The sequence below is a fragment of the Sus scrofa genome, chromosome 16 (genome assembly GCF_000003025.6).
Source record: "Sus scrofa isolate TJ Tabasco breed Duroc chromosome 16, Sscrofa11.1, whole genome shotgun sequence".
Taxonomy (NCBI): Eukaryota; Metazoa; Chordata; class Mammalia; order Artiodactyla; family Suidae; genus Sus; species Sus scrofa.
The window spans coordinates 20491725-20512264 of NC_010458.4; the positions used below are offsets into that span (position 1 = coordinate 20491725).

General features: G+C 40.5%; 1 protein-coding gene and 1 long non-coding RNA gene across 5 annotated transcripts; one reads left to right on the forward strand and one right to left on the reverse strand.

The window, feature by feature from the left end:
- Positions 127-20474, reverse strand: RAD1 (RAD1 checkpoint DNA exonuclease). Of its 4 annotated transcripts, none has more exons than XR_308376.3 (8): positions 20314-20448; positions 19594-19858; positions 18522-18630; positions 15913-16171; positions 13590-13688; positions 12983-13209; positions 9686-9785; positions 127-5571 (listed from the first exon to the last, which is right to left on the reverse strand). XR_308376.3 is itself a non-coding variant. In XM_003133878.4 (7 exons), the coding sequence occupies exons 2-6, from the start codon at positions 19786-19788 to the stop codon at positions 13026-13028; spliced, it is 846 nt and encodes a 281-aa protein (XP_003133926.1). In that variant the 5' UTR covers positions 19789-19858; positions 20314-20448; the 3' UTR covers positions 3992-9785; positions 12983-13025. The 4 variants fall into 4 exon arrangements, 2 of the variants coding, with proteins under 2 accessions (XP_003133926.1, XP_013840189.1); XR_002339523.1 differs by having other exon boundaries at positions 3992-8418; XM_003133878.4 differs by having other exon boundaries at positions 3992-9785.
- LOC110257217 lies at positions 7530-12462 on the forward strand. Its single transcript, XR_002339524.1, has 2 exons — positions 7530-10604; positions 10880-12462. It is a non-coding gene; the product is annotated as an uncharacterized LOC110257217 (long non-coding RNA).

Genomic DNA, 20540 nt, shown 5'->3' on the forward strand with positions numbered 1-20540 from the left:
TTCTGTAGTACATGGCCTTCTGTTTCCAGGGCAATGGGTCAGAATATTTGGAAATCGGGGTAATTGTTAGGCAGTATGACATTATGTTTGTACATTTGAGACTAAGAATTTGAGTCTTTGAACATATCTAAAGTACATTTTGTACTCTGAAGGTAATAATAAACTAAAAGATTTAATTTCAGACCAGAAATGCATGTTTCCTCAAAACTGGGACAAAAGGTCTACTCAGCTTGTGTTTAAAAAGAGAAACTTCAGAATAGCTGGAGTGAATGCATTTCCTCGGTAGCTTGAGGTTGCTTTTCCCTCAGGTCTCTTACTGTTCCTCATTCCTAAATTAAGAGGCCTTGTATAACCCAATTCAGACCCCAGGTAGTATGAATTTCTTTTGGTTCTTAGAGACTAACTCTACTTTCTGTAAATGACAGTGAGACCTAGACCTACCAAACTATATGGTTGGGGAAAAAAAGAGTCTTTGGAAGGACTCTGCTGTAGCAGAAGTTGAGTCAGTGAGAAGTTGAGTTAGTTTCCTTTCCCTGAAACAAGCCCATGTCTCATTCCTTAAGAACTGCTGAGCAAAGCCATAGGAGTGGCTGCCAAAGCCTGGATGTCCCCCCTCTCTGCAAAAAAACCCACCAAACAAACAAAAAACAACCCTCCCCAAAAAACCCCCAAACCCCCAGTGCAGGAATTATTGTCTTTGATTGAGCATCTCACTGGAATAATCACTCCCAGATGTCCTGGACTCTGCTAGTTTTCCGATGTGCTCTTGTGCTTTCCACCCCCCTCCGGAAACGCAGTGACAACTCTCACTGGACTTTCATTGCCAGGAGCCCAATTTCTTGGCTTCTGAAGCCTCTGCAAAGAAGTGAAAGCAGAACTGGCCCCTTGAAATAGGAGTTAATTCCAAGGTTGGATGTTGTTGCAAGGGCCTCAAATAAGAATTTAGTGTAAAGAAAAGGCATGGAAAATCTCAGATTTGGAAGTAAACTCTGAGATTGGTCTGACTTTTTACCTAAATCACAAATGGCCTTCAGTTTTAATCATTTACATATAAACTCCCTCAAAGCTCTAGAAATATGAAGATGTTTTCCTTTAGGAAAATAGACACCCATGACCAGATTCCAAGTCAGTCTGTAGCAAAGCTTTCACAGAAATGTAAACAGAGAGGACAAGTAATACACTGTGAGGCTGGAATGTGGATAGTGACTGTGTGTGCATTGTGGGCAGGGGCCTGAGTCTTCAAAGAAAAGTAACATCTCAACAGGTAGAAAAGCCAGAGGAGGGCATTTCAAGGAGCACAAACAGCAGCATGATGGCACAGAGAGACTTGAGAGTTCCGAGGAAAAACAAGTGGCTTTGAGTTGTTGTAGTTGAAGGTCTATGAGTAAGAATATGCTGGAGATGAGCTTCGAAAGCTAAACTGGGGTCGGATTGTGGAATATTTTATGTGCTGTGCTAATGAGCTTAGAATTTATTCTGTAGACAGAAGGTAAAAAAGAGTTTTGAGCAGGATGTGACATGATCAGTTCCTGGCTTTAGGACATTAACTGTCAGCCATGGGAAGGATGGATGAGACCTTGGGAGATCGCAGAAGTCAGGAGACCAGTTATGAGGCAGATACAATAGTCCAACAGAGAGGTGTTGAGAACCTTAAGTATCTAAAACCATGGTAGAAGGAGCATGGAGATGATGGGTTGAGAACAATTTGGAGGTAAGACCTTGAACCAATAGATGTGAGCCGTAATGGAGGCAGGGGTCAAAGGTGGCTTTGGAGTTTCTAGCTTGAGCAATTGGATAAATGGCAGTGCCACTGAATGACAAAGTATTGGCAAGAGGAGGTCATCTGGAAGGATGGCTGAGGGGTCTGAGGAAGAAATTTCTGTTTTGGATGTCTTATATTTGAGGTACCCACAATACATCTGCTTGGCAATGTCTAATAGGCTGTGAGGACCAGAGATTCAAGGTACATCAGAAGTTAAAGGAATGGGTAAGAAACTCATGGATTATGTGTATGTGAAGTGAGAAAACTTAGGAAGGAACTTTGGAGGACATTTACACTTATTTTGGAGAGAACATGTGTGGTGTTTTTGAATCAAAACAGAGAGTGCTCAAATGTGAGCTTTCCCACTTACAGTGAGACTTCCCGTCTCTTCCTTTCTTCATCTAGAGAAATGCAAATGATAAGAGCACTCTATTTTAAGGGCTTTACTTAATGTATGGTACATAGTAAGCTTCTGTGAAATGTTTTTTCTTCTTCTAGTTAATTTTTTATTTTACCAAAGGAAAATATAACTTTAGAAACCAGATAGTCATAGAAACTTATTATAATGCAAAATGACAGTCCTGCCCACCTCCTTCTCCCCCCCCCCAGAAGGCATCACTTTAGCCATTGTTTCTGGTCTTCCCCACATACACATGTACACGTTTCTCGATTCATCCCTTTTGACCTTCTCTCCTGTCCTCCTGATGAAGAAGTTGGGGACCTGCTCTTTCGCGTCCCCGCTGCCCCATCCTCCTCAGGATGACATTCCCTATCGTAATTACGATGACTGTATTATATAGGGTCATGCAGAAGGAGGAACTGGGAAGGAGACTCAGGAAGAGGTTTTAGAGAATGAGGAGAGTAAGGAAAAAAACCAGAAAGGAACTCATAGGAGGAGAACGTTTCAGACAAGGGAGTGGTCGTTGCCATTGTCACAAAAGACATGAAGGGACAGTGCAAAGAGGAGGGAATGCAAATGTCAGTTAACACCAAACAGGATGATTTCCATTCTCATACAGTAGTAACACATTCACAAAATGAAATACCATTTTCACCCTACTGTATTTGTGGAAACGAAAAATACAGGTCATATAAACCCAGCTGTCAGGGGAGGTATGGGGAGATCAGCGCTCTCAGTATCCCGCTGATGGAACTGGTGGTTGATACATATATCCACATATGCCCAGCTCTTTTTTAATATCTATACACATGTACATATATATGTACACACATATGTATGTATTCCATGTCGGTTTTTCTTTTTTTGAGTAGGAAACACTCAGTGTCCACCAGTGGAAAAACTAGTACATGTTAATGGGCCATATAATCAGGTCCATGTTTATAACCATATGATATGGTCATTCAAAAGCATGAAATAGAGCTTTGAAGAGTTATGGAAAAGTAGCCCAAATATACTGTTAGAGGTAAAAACACACACAAAAATAGATTTTAGTATTATAGTATAACCCATAAATAGATGCAAATATGTAATTAATGAGGGTAATGGTAATCTCTGGGACATGGAATGCTGGGGCTTTCAATTTGTTATATGACTTTTTAAAACAACAAATATGTATTACATATCTAATAACAAAAAAAAATTAAAGGTTATTGAATACATGTCAAATGTTGAGACAGTCTAGTGTGGTGCTAAGAGAATGGATTAGAGCCAGATGCCCGAGTTATAATCTGTTATTAGCTGCTTGAACTTGTCATGAGTCATGTTCTCAATTTCCTCACATACCTACTTCATCAGGTTGTTGTGAGTAAATGAATGTAAAGAAAGCTCAGAAGGATACCTGACACAGAGTGTGGGCTAATTAGAGATGATGATGGGAATGATGAGTAAGCCAATACAGACAAGCAGAAAATCATCACCGACATCCAAGCAGGCTGTACTGCTAGAGCAGATTTTTAAGATTACTGTTTGTCTGTGCCTGATGAAACACCTCCCCAAAACAGGAACTCACTCGTTACCTGTCAGGGTGGCCCCTTCCATGACTGGACAGTCCTAAATGTTAGAGTACAGTAGTCAAGGTCATGGACTTTAGAGTCAGACAGATTCGGGTTTGAACCCAGGCTCCTCTACTTCCTATGTGCCATTAAGACAAGTTATCCTAAGCCTCAGTTTTCTCTAATGAGGATTAGAATAGGACCTGTAATATGGAGAGATAGAGTGAAGGACTTAGCATGGCCATCTGGTATATGGGAAATAATAAATATTAGCTATTTTTGTAGTTCTAGCTAGTCATTCAGACTCACTAGGAAGTACAGAGGCACAGAGCATTAACTTCATCTTTGTCCTTTGTAGACAGCTCTAGGACAGCTGCATGCTGAAGTTATTTTGGTGTAACTTTTGATGTCTCTTAAGCTGTAGAAGACAAGAGGAGCGGGGAAAACCGTCTTTTTCTCTTTACGGGGGTGGGGGGAGAGGGAAGGTGCCTTAATGCCCATTAACCTATTAGGGATCTGTCTTCTTGGTCATGTGAACCAATATGGCCCTTTCTCGGCTGAAGAACTAGGGAGAAAACACCAAAGAAAAGTAAGGTGAAAAAGGAGGATCTGGGGTGATTATTTCCAGAGAGAACTGCATTAAGTGGGAGAACAGGTGACACGCTCGGTAAATTTTGTGTCAGACGAAGAACCAGTCAGGCAAGACCTTAGTGATGTAATTTATGCTCTGTAAGCTAGATTGTTTCCAGGCTGCTGCATTCTTATTCTTTTCCTATCATTTGTACGTATTCTAACACTGCCTCTAAAAAATTAAAGGAGAAAACATTTGGCCAAACCTTGGTATATGAATGGGTAGGGAGCAAATCTGTTCTAACATCCAGGTGTCAAGGGGCAGCAGCTTTTCCAAGTTAAGATTTTAGGAATAGCTAGTGGCATTGGGACAGATGGGGAAGTGAAAATTGAGGAGTGTGAGCACCCCACCCCTAGGTCTCCCTGAAGGGGGACAGAGGCTACTAAGTCACAGAGAGCCAGCTCAGGGTACCCTGGCTTTAGCAGAGCAGTGGGGGAGATGGACAACTAACAGCCACTCTGCCATGCCCACAAAAACGGACTGATTAGGAGTTACAGCATGGAGAGCAAGTGCGTTTCACCTCACGGGCCCACTGGGAATGGTTTCCTGGAGAGATGCTTGAAGTTCCAGAGCAAAAGGCTGGGTCTGATGGAGCTTGATTTATTAGTATTGTTTGCCATGCACTATAGCTGGGGAACAGCTAAACTTCCGCCATGAGTTTGCTAAGTACAGTAAAAAAAGAGTAGTATACTTTAGTCAAGGCACCTCCCGTGTGACTGAGTTCCAACTCTGTGGTGAGAGAGCCCTGTGCCCTTAAATTCCTTAAACATGCTGAGCCTCGCCTTCCTCATCAACATTCCTTCGACGCATTTATCTAGTGAGCTCTAACTCACTAGGTGCGGGTGGTAAGAAAATAGTATCAAAAAACATGGCCATTACTGTTGAGGAGGTAACGATCTAGAGTGAGAGACAAACATGGAAAATAGTGAAAATGTGCCACATAGATTCTGTAGTGGAATCTCGGGGCGCTAAGAGCAGCAAGGAGAGGCAGTCTAGGGATGCTGGGGAAGGCTTCACAGAGAGGGTTGCATTTGAGTTGTTTCTTCTAGGGCGAGCAACAGCTCATCCAGGTGGAGAAGATACTCTCTCTGCAGAAGCACAGAGGCATGATGGAGGGCGGCACTTGGAAGGAATGGCAGGTTCTTCATGGCTGCTGTACAGGGCAGAAGTGCCTAAAGGGTGTTGCCGGGAATGCTGATTCCAAGGGGTGGAAGGAGGAGAAAGGCTTCATGGCAGAAATCAGTGTAGGGAAAAAACCAAACTGGATTAAACAAAGTGACATGGGTTCATTTCCCAAAAGACTTCTCAGAATTTTTTACATACTAAACTTCCCTATTGGCATGTTGGGAATAAATTAATTTTTTAAAGCCCCCCATATTTATATACACCTGAATACACCTGAATTCTTTCTGAAATGCTGATTTAAATTTTGGCAAACAAAACCTTATTTAGAACCAAAAAGGAAACATCTTAGGTTTGGTTTGGTTTTAAAGCACATGCTTGAACTGAGGGCACAAGAATATTTTTGTAGTTTGGTAAAGAATTTGGGCCCCACTTTAGGATATAATAAATTCTTTATGAACAATGCCTATCTCACCAATGAACTATTTTATCTGATCATAGAAACATAATTTTAACACATTCCTATGAACTAATTTTTCTTTATGATTCATGGTGGCTAAGAGCTCCAAGTATGGGTGTTCCTATTTGGCTCAGTAGGTTAGGAACCTGACTAGTATCCATGAGGATGTGGGTTTGATTCCTGGCTTTGCTCAGTATATTAAGGATTCAGCATTGCCGTGAGCTGTGATGTAGGCTGCACATGTGGCTCAGATCCCACATTGCTGTGGCTGTGGTGTAGGCCAGTAGCTGCAGCTTCGATTCAGCCCCTAGCCTGGGAACTTCCATATGCCACAGGTGTGGCTCTAAAAAAGACAAAGAGAAGAAAAGAGTTCTAAGTCTGGGGACAGACAAGCCTGGATTCAAACCCCAGAACCACCACTCTCTGGCTACATGTAATCCTGGTTTTCTTATCAGTAGGATGGAGATAAGAATAGTACCTATCTGTTAGTGTTGCTGTGAACATGAGATAATGTACGTAAAGTGATTATTATAATAAATAGTAGCTATTTTTCTATTTAATGAAACTGGGCTTTGACTTTATTACCTTCTAGCTACTCGACTGGCAATGAAGGAAAATGAGATAGGGTTAGAAACTATGAAAAACTGCCACCAAGCTGGTGTGGAAAACATTTCGCTGGTTAACATTCCCTAAAGTGAACTAGAGTTTAGCTCCTGGAAACAGATAAAGTCATAGACAAGACAGTCTGATACAATTACTTAAATGCAAAGATGATCTCTACATGATGGAAGTCAGTGTCATTTCAGTGACCTGATGATTTCAGGCAAGGGGAATCCTGCCACCTTGTGGTGGGAGAGCAGTAGGCCCAAGGCTGATTTCTAGTTGGTGTCCTTAGCAGGGATCCCTCTCAGATCTTTGTTCACCCCTAATTTTATGAGGCCCCTGGGAAATTCACTCAATTTGTGCCTATTTCTTCTTCACATTTGGAGTCACATTATCTTTTGGTTTACTGACAAGGAAGTTAGAGTGTCATTTAGCTTTCTATATTTTATACGGTCCAGTAGTAGACAGAATAAATCAGTCTTTAGTGGGACTTGCATATAAAAAAACCTTAAGTTGCTCATAAAAATTTGCATCTCATATTTCTGTGGAATAAATGCTTTTTAAGACAAACAGGGGCTATGAAAACCACACGTTGTATGCTTGAGGTCTAAACAGAAGGCAACTAAAGAACACTTAATAGAAATCGGGTTTCTGGATCACAGTCTTTTGGAACGGATTACTTCTAACTACTGCCCAGTATGGAAACATACTGGCTGGAAACAGGGATGACAGATCCTCTTTTTAGCACTTATAGTGCTGGGGTAGAATCTCTCTGCTCAGGAGAAGAAATCACCCGAAAATCATGAACAATATAAAAGGCCCTAAACTAGATAATTTTTTTTTAATCTGCGATTAAAAGCAATCCAGGTATCTTAGATATCCTTGGCTTGCCATCTGAATCAAGGGAACTGTCCCCTGCTCCTTAGGGAGAAAGCCCAAGACTCCAGTACATTTTCAAAGTCTATTAGAAGAGTCGGTCTTTTGTGGGGGTGGTCACATGGTGAAATAGTTGCCTCAGACTGAGTTCAGCTCAATAAGGCAGTGATTGGTGCTGGAAGGAGGAAGAGAAGGCAAGAACCAAGAAAAATACACAAATGGTTTTCTCCTTTCCTCTAGGTCTTCTGTTATTAGTAAAGAGAAAACCTCTGTACAAGATAACCAACAATAAAGCCTCCCTTGTTGATAACAAAAATCCTGGACCACAAAATATATTTATCAACACTGATAGCAGTGGCAGATCAAAAACAGAACCAAGGACTCTGGGGGAAAAAAGGTCCACTTAGCAGCAGCATTACAGGTAAAATACCCAAGAGCCCTAAGAAACCAGGATCCTGTAACTTGGGGGGAAAAATCAGACGCATGCTTTGTTTCTCACTTCACTGGGATTCCCACTGTATCTTTCATTTCCCTTTTTCTAACTCTAATTTCATTCTTTTCTGTTCTGACTTAAAAAAAAAAAAAAAAAGCAAAACTCTGCAATGCCTAAGTAATTTATTGGTGACCATTTTAAGTACACTATTTGTACGTATCTTTAGTCAAAACCCATTTGAAGTCACTGAAACTGCTTTGCGAGGAAATGTTTGCTCTTGTGAAACTCTGGCCTGATTCGGTTTACTGAAGTCATAAAATGTTCAAGTCAGAAAGGCCATTTTGATTCTTATACATGAAGAAACCGGGGCAAGAGAAACGGATTAGAGTCGGCCTGGTGATTACACAGCAGGCTTCCTGAGCTGCAGATGATTACTCTTTCCATCCCTCTGCGCTGCCGCTGCCACACTGGGTGAAAAAGGCTTGTTTTAGGAAAGGAAGCTCACGGAGATTGTGAAATAAATCCTGAGGCCCGGAACAAGTGTATATCTAGGAAATTGGCAATTTCGAATCATGTTCCTGTGTGTATCCAGAGACAGAGGAGAAATCAGATTCGAGTCTATACCATGAAAGACTTTCATTTTTCCCCTTGGATAGCTCCTTAGTTACCTGAGCTGGTTTAATGGAGCTCAAACTCCTGTGCCTATACGGATCCAAGTGTGCCTCTAACAGCACTCTCTCACTCAGTGCTTAGGGAACACATTTTGGCTCTTCGCTCAAGCAAGTATTTTTTCATTTTAGTCATTTGCTCAGTCTGTAAAACCCAGTAATCAGCCAGTACTCAAGGTCTAGTAGTAAGCAGTGTTCTGCTATGGCAGAAACACATATATACCAGGTAACCCACCGGCTTGTCCACAGCCTGGCAGGCTTCCTCGTGGCAGCTGCCGCTGTCCCTCAGCTTATGCCCAGGATGCTCTAAGCTCGGCACCCAGCACCCAGGTCTCAGGCTGCAGCCCTGGCTGAAGGCACCTTTGTTCCACTGACTTGCTCTGGTCACCTAGTCTGTCACTGCAGATTTTAGCCGTGTCCGGAGATGGGACTGCTGTTCTTGCCCAGAATATTCTGTATCAATTAAAGCAGCCTTAGAAGAGTTGCTGCCATTTTCACATATCCAGTAGAAAGTGGATTTTCACAACCACTGTGATAAAAACAAAGTATCAGAAAGAAGTAGCCGTTCAGACTCCATTTTGGGTGGCACTAAAATCTTAATTTTACTTACTTTTTGTAAGACCCTAAAGTCTTAACATCTATAAACAAACTTCTATCAGTAAAACCATAGCATTGTAAAATAAAATATTATGGTACAACCTTGTTTCCTTTGAAATTATTTTTAACATTTCCAGTTTTTCTTTATTGACAGTATAAAGCTGCTAACTGTCCACTGTCTGAGATTTTGATTTTAAAATGTTTTATGAAGTGGTTGTAATAAGGAACAGTAGTTATAGTTTTAATATCCTCATATTTGACAGACTAGAAAGTTATCACCTATGTTGAAACTGTGCTGCTGCAGAGACAATGCTGTATCCTTAACCCACTGTGCCACAGTGGGAACGCCTACATTCTTTTAAGTTAGCTATTGGGCACTGAAATTTTTGAGGTAGATGAGGGTTAGCTATTTTCTTCCAATCTCTATACTGAGTTGGGGGAAAAAAAAAAATCAAGCTCAGCTCAAACTCTCCCACATAACAAATGTTAACAAAACGTTCATTAGCAAGCATGCAAAAATTTATGCAAACTGTTCTGTAAGCTCAGGGAAGCCTTACTTCTGTTTTGGCAGTTTACCCACCACATTCCATGGAAGATCCACTTAAGGCAAACTTGACAATAGTCCAGAGATGGGATTTTCCTAATCCAGTCAGCAACGAGCAACGAGCAACCAGAAGTCCCTAGACAAAATGGCAGGAAGTAAGACCATTTAGAGGGTCAAGCCACAGGCCTTACTAGATCTTATATCCTTTCCATGTGAGGAATACCTGAATTCATATACCCTGAGTACTTCCAGTTTTACCAATGAGAGCCACTACTATTAACCATTATACTGATCAACGAGCTATTTTTTCAAAAAGAAAACTTACTTCAAACATTTATTCTGATTATCGAAATCTCTGGCGGTGACTGAGATATGGAAGCCAGAAAACACTTCTAACGGCTGCCTGTGGCATCTCTGTTTAGAGAACTAGCTGTTGACTGCTGGGGCAGGAAATCCATGTTAGAGCTGCCAGCTGCTTCAGAGGCGCATGTAACATGACACATGTATAAAAACACTACTCATACGTAACTGGGAAAAAAGAAAATGCCATACAATATCCCCAATTCCACAGGACCCCACAGACTTTGTTTCAGATGGGACAAGGCCAGCAGTGTGAAAACAGGGAAGGGGAAAAGGGAGTTTGTACTGTCCTGAAAACTCCCTCACCTTAAACTGTAGGAAAGGCCCCATGCTGCCCTTTCAGCAATTGTAACTACTTGATAGCACCAAAAATTCTGTGGCTTCTTATAAAAATGATTGTGTGACCAGACTTATTTTTATTAGAACAGAGAACTTAACAAATCATTTTATTTGTATTATTTTGAATCATTTCATCAGTTTTAGGTGGAAGCACATCAACATCAAGCAGGGAATAAACTAATTAAAAACCTACCTATTCATAGTAAGCACAATTTTTTACTGGAAAGAATATGAGATAAACTTCAAAAAGGCAAAGGTAGGAGTTCCCATCGTGGCGCAGTGGTTGACGAATCCGACTAGGAACCATGAGGTTGCGGGTTCGGTCCCTGGCTTTGCTCAGTGGGTTAACGATCCGGCGTTGCCGTGAGCTGTGGTGTAGGTTGCAGACGCGGCTCGGATCCCGCGTTGCTGTGGCTCTGGCGTAGGCCGGTGGCTACAGCTCCGATTCAACCCTAGCCTGGGAATCTCCATATGCCGCGGGGCGGCCAAAGAAATAGCAAAAAGACAAAAAAAAAAAAAAAAAAGGCAAAGGTAAACCTTAAAAATAAGATTATAGTCTTCTAAATGTGACATGAACTGAACTTGTCAGTCACCAAAGCATCCTGCTCTGCCTGAGAAAGCGCTCCCCCAGTGGTCTGTCCTAGGAACTTGAGCAAAGTTAAACTAGTAAATTTCTAGATCAACTAGAACACGCATGTGTAGAAAATTCTTTATTAAATCACACCTTAATGTTAGGGTGACTTAGAAAGAATTAAATTTGTTACATTCTGAATTCTAAATAACTCAAGTTATGTGCAGTTAAAATAACAGTCTTAAATGTGCAAAAATGTCGTCATTAAATTGATAGATATTTTAAATTCTTCATAGGTTCAACTTTTGAAAAATACATTTGATCAAAAGAAATTCAGAATTAAAGAACTGGAATTACATAGTGATCAATAACCCCAAAATGGAGGTTCTTCCATCTAACCAGTATTTATTCTAGGCACTATTCTAAGCATTAGACATACCAATGAACAAAAACCAAAAACAACTGCCTTATTTTAAATTTAAAGGAAAACTGCAGTCCTTGAAATGTTTACTGATTAAATATTCTCATAATTATGCTTTAGATTTGTTCTGTTCTTGGCATTTATCTAGACAAAAAAATATCTGGAAGTTTATCAGACTCAATCATGTCCCTCTTCAACATATACTATACTTTATTCACAAAATTCCAACTTCTTTAGTAACTGCTGGGCATCCTGAGACTGCTTTGAGAATGATTAGTTTTCGGGTACTTAATCCCAGGCTAGATACCTGGGACTGTACAAACTATACTCGGGCCTGGGAACAGTGCCCAACAGTGTCCTAGAGGAGCTTTTTTCCCTGAAGTTCTTTGCTGAAATAACTCTCCAAAGGCCAGAAGTACGTGCTCACTGAGAGACACTGCGCTGTTGTCATGTGGTTCAGAAACCTCATTAAATTGAATTAAATTAATTAATTAATTTTTTTTAGGACTGCACCCAAGGCATACGGAGGTTCCCAGGCTTGGGGTTGAATCAGAGTTGTAGCTGCAATGCGGGATCCAGGCCGCATCTGCGACCTACACCACAGCTCATGGCAACGCTGGATCCTTAACCCACTGAGCAAGGCCAGGGATCGAACCCGCATCCTCGTGGATACTAATCAGATTCATTTCCACTAAGTCACAACAGGAACTCCCAAAAACGTCATTTTAGTTATATGTTTTTTCTACTAGAAAACAAGTTTGATAATTTCAGTAAATATACTTTATTAAATAATATCTACATATGACAAAAATTATTTCATTGACAACTGCTCAAAGTGTAAAATCACTTAATAACTGGTTTTGTACACCCTGGTTTGGTTGAGAAACTCTTATAGGCAAATATAGGGTAGCTAATAAGTACTTACTATACCAAACAGCTTTCAGAACAAGATGAAAATCTGTAACTCTGAAGACTGTTTATATCTTGTTCATAGTTGTCCTCAAAAATGTACACTTTAAAAACAAATCATATATTCAGACTTGTTCGGAGATGCCTAAGTTTCAGAACATTTGTGAAGAAATCATAAGGCAGTCACTTTAATGCAATTAAATTGCCATTTTTAAAAAAAATTATCTTTTAAAACAGTGGTTCTAAAACTTCAGCATGCATCAGAATCTCCTGGGGGGTGGGGGAGCTTTTTAAACTACAGATTTTTTTCTGGCTCACCCACAGAGTTGCTGACAAGTTTCCAGGTGACCTAGGTGTGGCACTTTGAGAACCACTGCTTTAAAACGGGTTCTTCAGAATTCCAATTGGTAAGCGATGCCCATATGCCACTAGAACATTTCAGATATGGCTTTATCAAACTTTAAAGTTTTAGACTCTTGGACTATCCTACTTTAAAAAGTAAAACATAAAATGTGTTCATCTTGACTCATAATGATTCCCCAAAATTCAAAAGACAGAACCACAAGCTAGTCTGGTACTGGATATTCTGTGATTACGTGAACACATCACTTACCAAATATACAGCAGTTATTAAGGGACAGGGACTTTACTCCTGTCTTTTCCATGCTTCTTCCCCGTAGACGATCCAGTAAGAAATCATGAGTATTATACTCAGAACAAGAACATGACCTACCCTGAATGTGTACATAAATAAATGGCACAGTGAACTGCCATACTTAAGACTCAGATTCAGGAACTTCTTCGTCGGGACAGCAGTAATATTCCACAAAACATATCTGTCCATCTTCATTTCTAATCATATACTGCAATGAGAGGAATCCTCGGTTATCTGTCCGAATAGATACCTTACAAGACAGGACTAGCGCCTTTGTAGAGGGTTTCAATAAAGATATTTTGTATCTGTAGGAGAGCAAATAAAATGCTGTTATTTGGACACACTTAAAGCAGTGTTCATAATCCAAAGTAAAAGACAAAAATTAGCCAAGAACTACCAAGTAGCAAATAATAAAATCAAATACTTGTCCAATTTGCTAATACTTTCTCTTCATTTTAAAAATTTCACCCACTATTATTACAACCCCAAATCCCCAAGTAAACCCAGCAATCTGTTTATTTTTTAAAATGCTACATTTTTAGTAACACGTTGAAAGTTTTTAAAAATTTATTTAATAGAAATGTGGTATTTAACCCGACTTTCATCACCGATGGCAACCTCTGTATTAAGAACCGACAAAGAGGAAAACAAAAAAAAACAGAAAAACAAAAAAACGAAAACTGACCTGTTGACCTGAGTCTGATTACAGTGAAATGATTCCATCAAATCAGAATCTTTGGGATAGTCAAGGTGGGAGCTTCCCGCATTCCCAAAAGTAGATAACCTAGAGTGGAAAAGGAGAAACTCATTTATTCCTTGGTGCAACAAAAAGCCACATTAGGATCCAAATAAGAAAACACTTCCTCAAGAAGCTCACTCTGGGAGTGAAACAGGTATGTAAAGACCTTCCGACAAGACACTTAACAATTACACAAGATGCCTGTTGGTGCAACAAAAAGCCACATTAGGATCCAAATAAGAAAACACTTCCTCAAGAAGCTCACTCTGGGAGTGAAACAGGTATGTAAAGACCTCCCGACAAGACACTTAACAATTACACAAGATGCCTGTAGGATGCTATAGGGAGTAGGGGAGAGTAGAGGAGTAGGGAAGAGCTGGCAACTAATAAATGGGTTTGGGAAAAGTCACAAAAGGTATCCAGCAAGTTTGTCCCAGTTTCATGGCCTTAAGTCTACTCTGATACTGTCTTTTCTTCATCCTTAGCTTAAAAATAACATCCAGGGGTGAGCTGAGGAGCAACAGACAGCCCTGATCCACATCAGCTGCAAGCCTGGGGTTCTGTTACTTTTGACGGCCACACCAAGCAATTAGGGCTTTTCTGTATCTCAGACTGCCCCTCAGGTTGTCTTGTGGTTTTCTATGCTTGATAATATCAGCAGTGTAGACAATTTGTGAATGAATGTTTGTATGTTTAGTCTGCAGAAACTCACCGCTCATTTGCTGTGGGGCTGACACATGAGTGAGCTCTCTATGAGCATAGCAAGAGAAGACCTAGGGGCTGGGGTCCCCCAGGAGCCTCTTTTCTCTCTGCTAACACAACTTCCTTCCTTGAGCTATGTCATCCATGCCCAGCCACGATGATGGTTCCCAAATGTAAATTTCCTGTCGAGATGCATCTCCTGAGCTTGGATGTGTGTGTCCAACTACTCCCTAGTGTCATAGGCTCCTTAAGTTTAACATAGCTAGAAAAAAATATTTCAACTTCCATTTCCCCACCACTAAACAATTTCCCACATGGGAGATGAAAGATAGCATGATCCATCTAGTTGCCCAGGCTGAATGAGATCATTTAGATGGGGAGCTTCTGAAATACTCTGCTTAAGTGCCTGGAACTTTCATTCACATCACTGCTTAAGTAGGGCTGCATCAATTTCTATTCTGGTTAACATTTTAACCAATCTTGCGTCAAATTTTTAACTGTCTAACCCACAAGAAGGGCCTGCAGTTTTTCTAAAGTAGATACAAAAAAAAAAAAAAATTACATCTCTCCTACTGTATGTACTTAACGCCTTTCTCTTTAATATTCTGAAATATTTCAAAAGGGAAGAAATACTAAAATTCTCTAAATTGATTCTAATCCTGCAGAGAGTTTTGCCATTTCATAATTTGTTGGGTAAAAATATGAGAAGCATCTTGATAGTTGTGGACACTGTGTTGCTGCTGAAAATTGCCCTCTCTGAGGAAGCTCACCATGACCATTCCTCCCTAAGTTCTCAGGAAATCGTTCCCTACGGATCTATGTACATTACTTTGGAACTTAATGGCTGTAATGTTCTTCTCTCTAAGCTGTTTCACACATATCCTCTTCATCTTGACTTTAAGCTGTTCCTTCCTGTGGTGCTTAATAAGGCAAATATGCACACAGTTAGTGATCAATGGATCCTTACTGAATGAGCCGTATAGAGTAAAAACCTACTTCCTTTCTCATCCTATACTAACTTGAAAGAGAGATACTATATAACACAAACACCTTTTCCAAAAGTTTAAGTCCAATTTTCTTCATGATGCAACCTACCTACAAGTTACTAGTATAACATGGAAAGACCAGTGGTTTATGAACTAGGAGACTGGGCTACTCTTCTAGAAACCAACACTACCTATGAAGTTGTAAATAGCGAGTTCAGAGTTCCTGTCGTGGCTCAGCAGTAATGAACCCATGAGAACGCATGTTCAATCCCTGGCCTTGCTCCAGGGGTTAAGGATCCCGCCTTGCTATGAGCTGTGGTATAGGCTGCAGACACGGCTTGGATCCCATGTTGTGGCGGCTGTGGCATAGGCCCGCAGCTACGATTTGGCCTCTAGCCTGGGAACTTCCATATGCCGTGGGTGTAGCCCTAAAAAGATGGAAAAAGAGAAAAAAAAAAAGTAAAAGCTCTCTAAAGTTCTGAAGATTCCAATATCCTGGATAATAAATGTTCTGCACCTAAGCAAATGTGTAAGCAGGGAGATGGTGTAAAGGAGATTAACCACACTGCTTAATCAAGTACCTGAAATAAGGCTTATCGGGAGACATGGTGATCTGTAGGACCTCACTCGTCATATCCAATTCAGAAAATGCTTCACGGAGCCCCTCTGACTGCAGAATGATTTTATTAATAACATTGGTGCTGCAGAAGTCAAAATCCAGAGTCTCCTCAGGCTCTTGAGTATTGATTTTACAGACTGTCACCACTCCTCCTTCTTCCAGAAATAGCATCAAAGGGTAGCCATAACCTTGGTAACACATCCGAAGTGCAGTTAAAGTTCCTGCAATGAGATAAATCATACTTTGGGCTTAGTTTTATAGCTCTGGGTTCAGCTTCTCCCCAAATGATACATAAAACGCAAAAATATTTTATCCTGCCCAGTTTCTAGCACGTATGTATGCATCTCTTTATAAGAAGGAATCACATCTTGGAGTTCCTGTCGTGGTTGCAGTGGTTAACGAATCTGACTAGGAACCATGAGGTTGCGGGTTCGATCCCTGGCCTTGCTCAGTGGGTAAATGATCTGGTGTTGCCGTGACCTGTGGTGAAGGTCATAGATGCAGCTCGGATCCCGCACTGCTATGGCTCTGGTGTAGGCTGGTGGCTACGGCTCCAATTCCACCCCTAGCCTGGGAACCTCCATATGCCACAGGAGCGGTCCTAGAAAAGGCAAAAAGACAAAAAAAAAAAAAAAAAAAAAAAAAAAAGAAAACTGGGAATCACACTAAAATGTAACTCTTTGATTCACTGCCCAAAAACCACCTTAGAAATAGCTAGTTGATTACATAGACAACTTCAGGAAAGAGAATCTCTATGATCTATATGGCCCAGTATTTCATGTAATAATTGGTGTAGAATAATTTTTTTTTTTTTTTTAATGGCTGCTCCCGCAGCATATGGAAGTTCCCAGGCCAGGGACCTTCGCCATATCCTTTAACCTACGGTGCTGGGCCAGGGATCGAACCTATACCTCCACAGCAACTCAAGCCACTGCAGTCGGATTCTTAACCCACTGAGCCACAATGGGAACTCCTAGGCTATGCTATTGTGTTTTTTTTTTCCTTTTTTTTTTTAAAGTTTTTTTGAAGTATAATTGACTTACAATTAAAGTGATAATTTATGCTTTACAACGCAATGTTTCAGTTAATACATGTATACATATATCCACTGTCTTTCAGATTCTTTTCCCACATAAATTATCACAGAATATTGGGTAGAGTTCCTTGTGCTATACAGCAGGTCCATGCTGTAGACTATGGCTTTCTTAAAGTTTCATTTTGCGCAATGATGCATTTCTTTGATATGACAGATAATACACAGAGTATTTACTGTGATAAGGATCCTTCCAACCTTTTTTATTAGGAGATAATCTTACATTTCCTTACATGTTAAGATCTAATTGGGTTGAAGTTGGTTAGGGCTTTACCTCTGCAAACCACAAGAGAGGAACGGGAACATGACAGGACACGCTAGCTCCTCTCCCTCACTGGATGGACAATCAGAGTGAGGAATGGGAGAAGGCAGGTGCTTTTATGGAAACCAGTTGGGGAACACTGCATTAGAAAATGTGTACTTTTAATCAATTCCAATAATAATGGGACAGTACAATTAAAATATATTTCCTAGAGAACCATTACTGAATTTTCCCTTTCCTGCAAAATAAAATCATTCTTCTGGGGATTCCTTGTAGTTTTTATATCTATAGCAACCAAATTCACTATTCCTAAAATATATATAAATATTTTAAAGGAAAGCAGCATTTAAAGAAATAAACACAATTTATAAACAGGGTTTAAAGAAAAGAAAGAACATTTCAAACACAGTTAACTGGGAGTCAGGAGAAATGGTTTCTCTTTTTCTCTACCACTAACGTGGTAATTCTGGACAAGTTAGGAAAAATAAGCAATTAAAACATATTTCACAATGTTGAAGATATTTAACTGTGATAAACCATAACAGAAAAGAACATAAAAAAGAATGTATATGTATGTGTAACTGAATCACTTTGCTGTATAGCAGAAATTAACACAACATTTTAAGTCAACTATACTTCAACGAAAAAAAAAGACATTTAAGATATGTTCAAAATCTTCTTTTGATTAGTTCCAATTTAACATCCTAAAAGCTTTGTAAATTAAAAAAAGATGAATGTGGAGTTCTGTCGTGGCTCAGCAGAAACAAATCTGACTAGTATCCATGACAACACAGATTCGATCCCTAGCCTGCTCAGTGGGTTAAGGATCCAGCGTTGCTGTGAGCTGTGGTGTAGGTTGCAGACGTGGCTCAGATCCCAAGTTGCTGGGGCTCTGGTGTAGGCTGGCGGCTACAGCTCTGATTCGACCCCTAGCCTGGGAACCTCCATATGCCTTGGGTGTGGCCCTAAAAAGATTTAAAAAATTAAAAAAAGATGAATGTAAATGCTTTTCCAAGTATGAAATGAACTGTAAGCATACTTTCTATTAATATTGTGAAAAATCAGAATCCATGATTGTAACAAATGAAAAATGAATTGGTAATTAATTTTCTAAAGTAAAGTTTATATTACTTATATTCTAATAACTTCTCCTGTATTTTTCTGACCATTATGTATAATGTTTTTATGTTGTTATAATGATAATAAAATAGTTCACCTGGCACAGGACTTGATCCAAAAATAGATAAACAGTCTAAAAGGACGGTTAAATTAATTCGAAAAGTAACAGACTCTTCTTGAACTGTAAACTCTTGAAATATTCCAGCCTATGGAAAAAAAAAGTGAAAATGTATACGTATATTAAAGAATGAAACTCATATAAGGTTCTGAATTTCACTTTATATGTTTTTAAAATAACAATATTGTGCTAATACCATGAAAATAATTTTTGATTACCAAGAAAAACCTCTTAAACTTTTTCAACTGTGATTCATTAGGTGTAAGAATGATTTTGGTCCCATGCAAAACTTTATGAAAGGTCCTTCATCTAGCTTCGAGGAGCTAAACTATCCCCCACCTGACTCTCCCTTGTCTTCTCTGTGTGCCCATAAACTTGGCTAAGGTTATTCAGACACTAGTCAATCAGACAATGCACGAGTGATACTGGTCTTCAGCTTCTTTTGAGGACAGAAACCATGTCTTATTTATCCCTCTATACCCAAGGTCATACCATGCACTTAGGTGTTCCAAAAAAATTCTGAACTAAATCTGAAATCCTATCTGAACTATTCAAATATTACTTTTAAGAGTAGATTATACTATAACCAATAAAAGGGATTTTTTTTTTTTTTAATCATAGGGAGGTAGTGGTAAAGGGCATATGCTATGGAAACAAATGTCCTGGGTTCTTATCCCAATTCAGCTGCTTGCCAGCTGTAGGACTGTTGACAAATCACTTAACAGTGTCTCAGTTTCCACATACGTAAAAATGAGAATAATAACAGAACCTACATCAAAGACTATTCTCTGAGGATTAAATGAGTTAAACATATAAAACGCTCAGAAGAGTGCCCGGCCTATAGTTTAGCTTAATATATTCTAGACATTATTATTATTATTAACCATTATCTCTGTTAAACAAGATTGCAGAAGAATTTGTTACCAGGAGAGAAAAAGAATTCAAGTAATGATATTTTGCTCTTTAACTTAAATGATATCAATTAAGACCTTCATTGTCTGGGGTGAAGAATATCACTAAGTCCCAGGCTTAAAGGTGACTACTTTCATACCTGAATAAAAGCATTTGCTTGCACACACTTTGCATTTTCCACTGTGACCTTGATTCCATTTTTAGTAGCGAAACAGGTGGCATGTTCTCGGAAATGAATAGCCTTCAAGATAGTGGAGAGATTCCTCACGTTGTCGAGGCTGGCCACTAAACTGTAATCACTCTCATCTGGGATCTGTTGTGTTAGGAGGGGCATGGTTCACTGCGCATTCCGCCCGGAGAGCGGCTCCTGATGCCAACACCTGCTCCCGCTGGTCGCGGAACACCTGATGAGATCAGACAAACTCCCGTCAATGCTGGCTAAGCCCGCGATCTCAACCTGCGCTGAGCCAAGTGGAAGAGGCCTGGACGGTGAACTCGACCGACCAGGGATTGAACCCCACTTCTGCCACTTAACTGTCTAACTTTGGGGGAAATTATCTCTTTAAGCTACGGTTTCCTCGTCTTCAGTAAGACGACAGTAACCATGAAAAACTGAACGATGAAAACACCCAACAACAACAACATCATTCTACTCGGGCCAGCTTCGCCACGCCAAGATGAGGCTGCGTATCACCAAAGAGTCGGTTTTGAGCTGTCCACGCAGCCAACCTCGTCCCTAACAGACAAGGGGTGGGGGTGGTCCTCGGATCCTCCAAAAGCCCCAGACAACGCGGCGCACCAACCCGCCGCGGGACTGCACCCGTTTACTAGTCTCGATATGCCAAGCGCCCAAACCCACCTTTGGGGTCGGGACGCAGCTCCCTGGCAGCCGGGGAGGAAGTGGAGCGGCTCCCGCCACTTTTTCAGACCCGCCAGCCCCGTCAGCACCGTCACCACAGAGATAGACAAAGCCTAGAGAGTCTGGCATCCGGTACCACAGAGACCGGAAAGAGGCACCTAGAGCTGGAGGACTGCCGAGCCCAGCCCCGGGACCATAGAGATGGGAAAGCGGAGCGAGCGGCGCAG

Excerpts from the sequence above, each read along its gene's own strand:
- RAD1 (XM_003133878.4), bottom strand. The coding sequence starts at position 19,788 with ATGCCCCTCCTAACACAACAGATCCCAGATGAGAGTGATTACAGTTTA. Across the intron at positions 18,631-19,593 it reads AAGCAAATGCTTTTATTCAG|GCTGGAATATTTCAAGAGTT; the intron begins GTATGAAAGTAG and ends TTTTTTCCATAG. Across the intron at positions 16,172-18,521 it reads TGGATCAAGTCCTGTGCCAG|GAACTTTAACTGCACTTCGG; the intron begins GTGAACTATTTT and ends ATCTCATTGCAG.